Consider the following 11,450-nt stretch of genomic DNA (forward strand, 5'->3'; position numbering starts at 1 on the left):
ATCCCTCCCACTTGCGCAGCGGGCGCAACCCTCGTCGCCACGTGTGAGGCGCCGCCATTTTGTGAGCATGCAACCCCCGCTACTGCATCCTCATTGCTCTCCTCTTCCATTTCTCCCACTTCTTCCCTGGGGTCCTGGGTTGACGCTAACTCCTCCTCTACCTCCTCATTTTCCCCCACCAGCATACGATCGCCTTGGGTATCCATGGCACGACTCAATTTGGATGTTCAATAAAAATTTTGGCCGCTCGTAATTTTGACCAATTTTTTAAAGATAGTATAAAAATTTGGTTCGGGTCCAATCCCACTCCCCGACACCAATTGTTGTGGATCTGGAGTACGGCACTCCCCTTACCAAGGGGGGGGAGAGGGGGTTAGTCCCCTTGTCTTTTAAGCTGGCCGTCTCCGATCCTGGAAACTATAACGCTCCTTTGCGGTCGAGATTGGCCAGGGTGATTGGTCAAGATGGATTCCCAAATACCTGCGTGCCAATCTCTCCGCAAAGCAGGGAGATAACTTCCGCTCGAACCACGGACAGATGGTAATTGCCGAGCGGTTTAGCAATCCACAGCCCGAGCCATTAACAAAAGGACTAAACCCGATTAAAGCGGTTCCGGATCGTGCCACAGGTACTCAATGGGGAGAAAAGACGAAAGCGATCGAATAGAGGAAACCAAAAGGTAAGGAAGAACAAATATGATTTATTAATTACACTAATAAAAGAGGAAACGAAAGAAGGGCATGCACAAGAAGAAGAGCAAAAGGACACAGGGCAAGCTTATACAGTCTTAATTAACACGCCCAGGACAATACAGACAGACTTACACGGGAGGGTAGTGGTAGGAGGAGAAGGTCCAGGCAGATGGCAGGGGAGGAAGGTCCGGGGAGATGGTTCAGGCGTTGAGGTCCGGCTCCAGGTTCACGCTCCACTCCGGTCCACGCTTCACCTCGGTCCACGCTCCACTCCGGTTCACGCTCCGGTTCCGAGGCGAAACCCGGCAGGCAGCGCGGTTGGTATTGTCGTGGTATTGTCGGCGCGAGCAGACCGACTCTCTCACTCAACTTCGTGTCTGCAGACCGGCTCTCTCACTCTCTCTGTAAGTAGTCCCACGCGAGCGCTTATATCACGCGCTCGCGTATTAAGCCGCGGGCTTTTAGGACACACCCACCGGTAAGCTCGCCTCGGCCTTGGTTGGTCGCGAGGGCTCACTGACCCCACCCTTAACAGGGCTACGCCTCACTCTGATAACTCCTCCCCCTTTTTCTCCACTCTGACCGCATGGTTAATGGCGTTTGAGCCAGGCAGCGAACGCTGCTGGCAAGCAAGGAAACACAATTTGGAGGGAGGCAAGCCGCAAAATGAACAGGATTGAACAAGGGGCCTAGGTTATTTGATTAATACAACGCAGAGTCAAACTATTGGAAACAGAGCCTTGACTAAAACACATACTAATGAAATAACTGAAGAAGGTCCTATGGTGTCCTACGTGTTGCAATCTGGACTAACTAGGGTGCGACCTTTGACCTTTACCAAATGGGAATATTTACAGGGAGTTATTTACAAGGGATTATTATTTACAAAGTGAAGGTTCTAAAAACCGTAACAATATTATAACATTTTCGATCAGGTCATTGAAAGGATCAGACCGTGCATGACATTATAACATGTTAGATCAGGTCTTTTAAAGGATCAGACCATACATGATATTATAACATGTTAGATAAGGTCAATGAAAGGATCAGATTATGCATCATATTATAACAATATAACATGTTAGATCAGGTGAATGAAACGATCAGACCGTGTATGACATTATAACATGCTAGATCAGGTGAATGAAAGGATCAGAACATGCCACACCATTTTAAATTCCTGATAGTAGTAATTCCTGATTCCTGATATGTTACTATCATATCATGATAGTAACATTGACTTTAGTGAGGATGTCACGGTGGAGGAGGGGGCAATATCGCAATCCACAAAACCCTTGAGAGGAGTGGAGATATTGTTTCGTAATATAATTAATATTATGCTATTAATATAATTGTTGGCCTGGTGCCTAGCCTGGTGTTGGCTTAGCGGCTAGGGTACCGGCTTGGGATACCTAGGATCCTGGGTTCGAATCCCGGTCGATCGCTGAATTAACGCCAGGGGGGTTGACTCAACCTGTCATCCTTCCGAGGTCGGCAAATTGAGTACCAGCTTGCTGGGATGAATGATCACGGTGTGTACCCCGGTTTAGAATAGGTACACCGTATCCCTGCGCATCGTAAGAGCGTGACCAAGGGTTGGCGTCAGGAAGGGCATCCGGCCATAAAAACATTGCCTCAAACAGGGAACCATGATTGTCATGGGGCCCGCAAGGCTAACCCGCTCTAGCGGGGAAAATGGCCTTAAAACGATCATTCATTCATATTATAATTGTTTTTATTACGTTTGTAATGAGAAGCAGCTTTGGAAAACCCAAAATGCAGAAAACATGCTCAGAACATGTGCATGTGCAAACATGTGTAAACATGTGCAGAAAGTGCGCAGAACAATATTTTGTGTCAAAAACGCATGTATGTAAGAAAATAGCACTGTTTTTGCATGAATAATGTACCTTGTGTAATACATTCTGTTTTGCTTAGTCCAAGATAAGGTGCGCATTATTTGATGAAACACTCTCGTTTGTGCATTAGAATAGTGATTTGGAAGAAAACACGGTGATTCTTTGGTTCCGTAGTGGTGCAATAGTGGTGCAGGGTGATTCATCAATGTGTGTTCCATCCATCGGATAGATATGTGTTCTGTCTTTCAGCATTGGTCGATGGATGGTAAATATGACTGTTGGGAAGTCAATGGCAAATCACCCAGCATAACCCTTGCCACGGAACTGCTCTGGCATAACCTTCGCTCTTTAAAGAGTACAGTATAGCTCATCTTACGATTATGCAAATCTGCACTTCATAGGCTATGAGCCAAGGGGGTTGGTCGGTACCATACAGATGGAGTAAGGCTCATTGTGATTTTTAGCAAGATATATGTCCCTAGGTATGAAAAAAAAGTGATAGCAGTGTATAACTCTCGGCCATCTCTGTGTTATCACCCGAAATATTATTATACGCCCGCTTCGCTTCGCCAAAAAATGTGATATTTGCTAAAATTGGAATAAATATGTTTTTAAGGACCACAGAGTGCCAATAATTTGCATACTGGATGCCAACTAATATAGTAATAGAAATATAGAACATTTGTGGGGGTTATTTATCAAATTTTTGATATAATGACAAAGAATATGTTAAATTTAGTGAAAAAGTGGTCGAAATCGCTTCGAGTTCAGAATTCACATTGTACATTTTTGTCAATATTTCAAAAATGAAAACTCCCAGAGTAACATTTGACCCCTCAAAATCTTCGCAAGGAACCACTGCATTGGAATATATCATTACTTTGTAATATGGTGGTTGTTTGGGGCACATATTTTGGCAAAGTTCAAAATATGTTCAACCATACCCCCTAACCGTTCAACCAACCGTTCAACCATCTTGACTGAAGGTTCCTTGCGAAGATTTTGAGGGGTCAAATGTTACTCTGGGAGTTTTCATTTTTGAAATATTGACAAAAATGTACAATGTGAATTCTGAACTCGAAGCGATTTCGACCACTTTTTCACTAAATTTAACATATTTTTTGTCATTATATCAAAAATTTGATAAATAACCCCCACAAATGTTCTATATTTCTATTACTATATTAGTTGGCATCCAGTATGCAAATTATTGGCACTCTGTGGTCCTTAAAAACATATTTATTCCAATTTTAGCAAATATCACATTTTTTGGCGAAGCGAAGCGGGCGTATAATAATATTTCGGGTGATAACACAGAGATGGCCGAGAGTTATACACTGCTATCACTTTTTTTTCATATCTAGGGACATATATCTTGCTAAAAATCACAATGAGCCTTACTCCATCTGTATGGTACCGACCGGTCAATTTGGGGGGTCTGGCTCATAGCCTATCATGGTTTAAAACTTGTAATTGGTGTATAAATAAACCAGAGTCAATTTATTTTCCAATAGACTTTATTTTATTGCAACATTGGTCATTCTTGACATGAAATACATTCAGGAAAAAAAAGTGAAATGCCTCGGAGCCACCTTGGGCATTTCATACATTTAAAGTTTCATGCATAGTGCTGTGGGTTATTAGGTTTAAGCAGTCCCAAAGAATGAAAGCTTATTCAGCATGCGAGTTTTTAAAATTTCCTTTCGAGGACGGGGGCAGTCGGGGAGCAGTGAGAGGAGAAATGGGTCGAGAAATCTAGATTTGCGACAAAAACGTGCGTCTGGCAGAGCGCTCAAGCCTTTTGATTTAGACATTTACAGGGTTGAAGAAAGAAAATGCAATCAAACATCATTTAATCTGATACAATAAATTATTTGTTACACCATACGTATGCTTGTTATTCACAAAACCTTCATTTCTACACCTTTTTCTGTTGGTAGTTTTAACTGGCATTCCCATGTTGTTGGCATGATGAGATGCACGTGTTGATGGCCACCATTTTGAAAATTGTGCACCAGCCCTCAGGTCACGTTCAAAGCTCGTTTTATAAGGATAAATTGTGAACCGTCTCCACACTCTATCTATTCTACTAGATATTCTTATTCTTCCCTCCAGGGCTTCAAACAAGCTGTGCACCATCTCGCGTCATCCCCCATCCCTATCTCTCATATTTTCTCCCTCATTAACCATTTCTAACCCAACCCTATTACTTGCAGGTTACTGCGTTTCTTCCTCCTCCTTTCTCTCCTATTTTCAAGTTCATTCATACTCTTGCTTATTGTATCCAACTGTTGCCCCAATACCCTACTGTGAGTTCAAATATTTCAACTCCTCGCTGTTCCATGAGCCTCGATCTTGGAAAAAATGTTTTTCCCATCAACTAGTGTAAACACTTCTACTTCCAATGGCACGTTACTCTCGGAAAAGGTTATGGGGACGTAGGTTATGCAGACGTATGTTATGCAGACGTAGGTTAAGCAGACGTGGGTTGTGCGGACGTAGGTTATGCGGACGTATTGTTCCGAGAGTAATGGCCAGGTCATTTGATGACCAATCTGTGTTATTATTGCGTTTTGCTTAGAATCCAGTTTATCACGAGGCTGCTTCATTAATGCCACTACTTTTTATTTCGATTCACACTACTTTTTTTTTTTGAGCTTGTGCTTTTTATGTTATTTATACGATTACTGTTTACTGGTTGGTGTAACACTTTGGAAGGTGTCATGAACAGCTGCTCATTCCAACTAAGGAATTGAACCCAACCTCAAAACACCACCTGCAAATAAAATACTTGAGGAATGCTCTGATACGACAGTGTTCATTGTTAGCTGATAATCCTAATGCTGTTTTGTTATTTTACTAGATTGATGCAATTATTACTTTATACCAAAAAAAACAAAATAACTCCCACAATGGCAGCCATTACGTAAAAGAGATTTCATGTTTTTATGTTAGTTCAAGAACTCTGGGACATTTCAGCACTATAACTTTCTGTTTGATCCCAGTGGTTCTAAATTCATGTATTTCTGCAACTTTTGTGTAAAACATAAAATCCCTCGGTTGCCTTTGATTCGAGTAATCTGCAAGTACGCATGGAAGAGCTTGAGAAGTTATAACTTGCATATGCTGAATGTAACTTGCTTCTCTATGACCATTTGTTGACATCACAAGTTTCCAAAGTAGCAAACTTTTCATACTTTACACAAAGGCCATGGCTAACAGAACAATTGGTGGCTTTATTGGAGAATTATAAATTTTGCGGTTCATAAGAAGGACTTTGCATACAATATGTCTGTTTAAAACTAGTCTCCTAGGTAAAGAAAATAAGCAAATCATGCATTTTAGATTTTGATTAAGGTTTAGATGTAAAAGTTGCACACTTACACTATTGCCCCAAAAAGGTAAAAGGTAGAAGTTTATGTTTATTTTGGTCCCATTTGTAGAATTCTTGCTTTTACTTAATTATTTTGGTCATTACAACTCGATCATGGTATAGCATTGACCTGTCTGTCATCCTGACTTATTTGCAAAGGCCTGGCACTGACATTTGTCTGGTGAAAGAAATATGCATGTGAAGTAGTCTTGTAGAGTTGCAAAAATACCTCCATATGCAATAACTATGCAGCTTTTGAGCAATATTAGTGGTTAAACAGCCATATTGACAACTTGCCTTGACAACTATCGGGGACGCCTCTTCGTGGTGGTTGCACCCGACGCAAGTCGTGGGACAAATCTTCCCCATTCTTCCCTGCTACCCAATTTCGTCAGGGCAGCGCGGTCACCGTGACGATCGGTCCACATGGACCGGCCCTTTTCCTCGTCTCTCTCTCTCTCTCTCTCTCTCTCAAACTCTGTCGTGGCCCTGACTTTATGATGGTGGGGGTACACCATCCTGGGTGTGGGGGATCTTTGAGTCGCTCCTACGAGATCGATCGGCTGTCTCCGTGCTTGTTTGAGAGAAATGTCCGGGGCTATAAAACAACAACAACAACTTGCCTTGACCAGCCTATTTATTGCACTGCAGGATGAAGGCCTCCCTCAACACTCAGTTCAGATATTTTTGGGGCTTTGTTTTTCTTTCAAATTCCCACTGGACAGACATCATCAGTGCTATAGCATTTTGTGAATGTTTGTAGAGTTCAGAAGGTCTATAGGGAAGACCGCACTGGTTTGGGCAAAAAGACATTGATTGCACCAAACATTTGGTTGTTTAATCTGGCTTACATTTCGCTTTCAAGAACAAACCGGAATTTTGCAAACTTTACCAAGTACTTATTAAATCAGATGTGTGCAATACCTGCCTCGGGTCCATCGTGTTGCTTATGCGGTCTCAATTAATGGCGCTCTGTGTGGGATTATCCAAACCAGAGTAATTATTACGAACATATTGTAAGTTTGCCTTCACTTTCATTATTCCAGTGGGTCCTCTTTACTATCACTTGTGTGTGTCAACACCAATTTATGGTTGCTTTATGCACTGAATAAGAAAAGCTTTGCAAACTCTCAAGTTCAAGTTGTTTTGCAAGCCAACGACCACAATGTGGCAGCGGTATAATGCAACACGCTGACACTTTACTGCATGCGAGGACAACAGACAGGTGGCATGATGTCAATATTTACCATTAGGACACTTGCACCACTCAACAGCTTCGAGATTAGAAATAATAAGAGCCAACTTTCTGTCTGCAACACCACCTGGTGGGTGTTCTGATTTCAATTGTCACGTGACATGCTGAGGCACTGAAGTTGACCCGGCGCTTTCCTTCCTTTAAAACCGAGAAAGGTGCTGCCATGCGCTGCAACAAAGACGAGACAAAGACAGAAACTTTGAGGCAAAAACGTCCGCTAGCGATAAAAGCTCTATTGAGACATGGGGAGCCTTGAGAGAGGGGAATCCAGCCTTGTGATGACTGACATGAGCTGTTGCCTACTCTACAGACTGCGCTGAAGCTGGGAGCTGCATATTGAGGGCAAGGTGGTGAAATGCCTCCGGCTTACACCTCCCGAGCATCTGCGCGGCCACATTCAGAGCAGTTTGTTGGCACGGTCATTTGCCTCCTTAATCCGGGCCTCGTTCATGGTTGCCTGAGAAGGGTTGAGCACGTCAGTGACAGGTTCAAAAACAAAAAAAGGTAATTGGTAATCTGTACAAACATATACACAACAAATTCTTCAATTTGACATTATGGGTATTATATGTTGGTCAGTGACAAAAAATCTCAATTTAATCCATTTTAAATTCAGGCTGTAACACAACAAATTGTGAAAAAGTCAAGGGATGTGAATACTTTCTGCAGGCACTGTACACGTGAAACAGTTTGTAATGTAAAGCATGTGTAATTCCATGTGATATGACTTCAAGTCATCAACTCACCCCTTCTATCCCCACCCTCTATCCTCTCACACCTTTCTCCCTTCCCCACATTGCCCCAACCAGATACATTCAAAACGGCTATTTAAATGCTCTCCACCTCTCCTTCTCACTTTCTCCAACCACCCCCCCCCCCCCCTCCCCCCCCTTCCCACATCCAGCCCATGCTCCTAGTATCGTGCCGAACCAGTCACATTCCAAACAGCTATTTAAATGTTCTCCCCCTCTCCTCCCCTCCCCTCTTCCTTCTGCCCCCTCACATTACTACATACATACATAAATACATGCAAACACATACAGTACATACATACATACACATACACATAGACATACATACAGTGCATTCTGAATGTATTCAGACCCCTTCACTTTTTTCCCATTTTGTTATGTTGCAGCCTTCTGCTGAAATCGTTTAAATTCATTTTTTCCCTCACCAATCTACACTCAATACCCCATAATGACAAAGAGAAAACAGGATTTTAGGAAGTTTTGCAAATTTTTTTTTTTTTTAAACTCAAATATCACATTTACATAAGTATTCAGACCCTTTACTATGACACTTGAAATTTATCTCAGGTGCCTCCGATTTCTCTTGATCATCTTTGAGATGTTTCTACACCTTGATTGGAGTCCACCTGTGGTAAATTCAATTGATTGGACATGATTTGGAAAGGCACACACCTGTCTATATAAGGTCTCACAGCTGACAATGCATATCAGAGCAAAAACCAAGCCATGAGGTCGAAGGAACTGCCTGCAGAGCTCAGAGACAGGATTGTGTCGAGGCACAGACTTGGGGAAGCCTACAAAAAAAATTCTGCTGCATTGAAGGTTCCCAAGAGCGCAGTGGCCTCCATGATTCTTAAATGGAAGAAGTTTGGAACAACCAGGACTCTTCCTAGAGCTGGCCGCCTGGCCAAACTGAGCAATCGGGGGAGAAGGGCCTTGGTAAGAGAGGTGACCAAGAACCCGATGGTCACTCTGGCTGAGCTCCAGAGATCCTGTGTGGAGATGGGAGAAACTTCCAGAAGGACAACCATTACTGCAACACTCCACCGATCTGGGCTTTATGGCAGAGTGGCCAGACGGAAGCCTCTCCTCAGTGAAAGACACATGAAAGCCCACTTGGAGTTTGCAAAAAAGCACCTAAAGGACTCTCAGACTGTGAGAAACAAGATTCTGTGGGCTTTCGTGCCAGAGGGTGCTTGAGGATAATGTGAGGCCATCTGTCGGAAAGTTGAAGCTCAACCGAAGGTGGACCTTGCAACATGACAATGACCCTAAACATGCCAGTAAATCCACCAAGGAATGGCTGAAAAGAAAGAAATGGAGGGTTCTGGAATGGCCAAGTCAAAGCCCGGATCTAAATCCTATCGTTGTGGGGGGATTTGAAACGAGCTGTGCATGCAAGAAACCCCTCAAACGTCGCACAGCTAAAAGAATTCTGTATGGAGGAGTGGGCAAAAATTTCTCCCGGTCGATGTCAGAGACTGGTAGACAGTCATAAGAAACGCCTACTTGAGGTTGTTTCTGCCAAAGGGGGCAATACCACCTATTAGAGCCAAGGGTGTACTTACTTTTTCCACAGAAGGAAATGGCATCTTTGTTAATTTTTTGTTGAATAAATTATTGCAAAGTCAATTTTCATTGTTTTTTGTTCAATTAGATCACCTTTATCTATAGATACTATTTAAATGAAGATCAAATATATGTCCACATATGTTAAAAAGTTTTAAAAAACATTTCATGGGGTGTACTTACTTTTTCCACATGCGAAATTTGCATTTATGTTTATTTAAATTATACAATGGACTACAAAATGTAAATGTTTCATGATATTTGTTATATTATATCACCTTTATCTATCAATATTGTTGAAATGAAGATCAAATAGCTGTATGTTGAAATATGTTGAAAAAGTCAAGACTTTACATGGGGTGTACTTACTTTTTCACGTGACTGTATCTACACACATGCATACCACCAGAATGGAATAATTTAAGTCGGAATCTCACCATGTCTGTAATGCGGTTGATCTGTTGGTTTTGTGTGTCGATCTCATTGCCCATGTCTACAGCCATGTGCCGCAGGTTTCCAATGAGACCACTCACTTGCTCCAAGTTGTCATCCATCTCATTCTCTCTCGCATCGTCGGTCACTCTACAAGTACAGAAACACGACATAATGAGCACTTTACTTTCAATTAGACAATTCTCTTTTCAGTTATACACAAATTCCAACTAAGACGTTTTGCTAAGTCGATAAGAAATTATTTTGATAGGAAGATACAATTCTTAAAATAATTCTGCAGATGATGGGGCCATGTCTGAAAGATTTAATAAGATGCAACTTCAAAGCTTTTTCTTCCTTCGGTGGATTCTGCCACAAGAAGTAATGTTTCGCGCAGATAACAAGTGCCTTGAGAAGGGAAACAAAAGGCTTGAAGTCTTTGAAGATAGAACCTGAAATAAACCCCTGGCCTTTATTCATTTAAACGTATGCACTATTGAATAAACATACAGTTGACGCATAAACAATCTTATTCTGTTCATCAGTATTCCAAGTAGGATAATTTCAAGATAACGGTGAAATTTACGTTGGCATTTACTGGAGCCCTCTCCCCCCCGCCCCCCCCCCCCCATCTTTCTCCCTCTTCTCTTTCCTGTATTTCTTCTTCTTCTTTCACTCTAAATCTGTGTTGTTCAAATAAGTCCAAGTGTGTGTAATACATGTATATACTCATGTTAGACATATATGTATGAAATGGGGGTCGATATAATACAAGCCTGGCATTTAACATAGACACCTCAACATCACTTCATATTCATATTGTCTTAATTACTCATTTTGTATTTTATTAATGATTGTGGAAATAAGCTTGAATTTCAACTTGAACTTGAAGTCTGAATAATTTGGCCGAACCATCTTTATAATGTTGTAGACTCCAAAGTAGGCAGTGATGATTACAATAATGGCAAAGTTATTTTTTTCTATCTTCCTTCGATTGTGAAATTTTCAAAAAAGAATGGTTCATGGATATATATATATCTATCTATCTATATATCTATCTATCTATCTATCTATCTATCTATATATCTATATATATATCTATCTATATATCTATATATCTATATATATATCTATCTATATGTCTATATATATATATATATATCTATATATATATATATATATATATATATATATATATATATATATATATATATATATATATATATATATATATTATATATATATATATATATATATATATATTGTGGATATGAGGATTGTGTTTTTTGTTTTTTGATTGCTTTATTCTGGACCCTCCTGCCTCCAGTTGTGTATAAAGGTCAAAGGTCGTTCCGTAGTTATTTCATAAGCACTCACGTTAGCCAATCATAGATTTCCCCCTTGTTGACAGTTATTTCCTTATTCTGTGTAGTAGGGTAAGGCCTTGTCTTCCATTAATTGACACTTCCATTGCACCGAATTCAAATAGATAGATCCCCTTTCATTCCCATTCCCAAA

At 41.0% G+C, this 11,450-nt stretch overlaps 1 protein-coding gene across 1 annotated transcript in view; it reads right to left on the bottom strand.

The window, feature by feature from the left end:
• Positions 1–5,205: 5,205 nt before the first annotated feature.
• LOC137426594 (synaptosomal-associated protein 25) overlaps positions 5,206–11,450 on the bottom strand; it is a 121,460-nt gene continuing 115,215 nt past the window's right edge. Inside the window, exons 7-8 of the mRNA XM_068115260.2 lie at positions 9,938–10,082; positions 5,206–7,636 (exon numbers count right to left, since the gene is read on the bottom strand). Coding sequence (XP_067971361.1) covers positions 7,577–7,636; positions 9,938–10,082 — 205 coding nt within the window. The 3' untranslated portion in view covers positions 5,206–7,576. The remainder of the gene's footprint in view (positions 7,637–9,937; positions 10,083–11,450) is intronic.

The sequence above is a fragment of the Myxine glutinosa genome, chromosome 5 (assembly GCF_964187855.1).
Source record: "Myxine glutinosa chromosome 5, kmMyxGlut1.1, whole genome shotgun sequence".
In the NCBI taxonomy this organism is placed as follows: Eukaryota; Metazoa; Chordata; class Myxini; order Myxiniformes; family Myxinidae; genus Myxine; species Myxine glutinosa.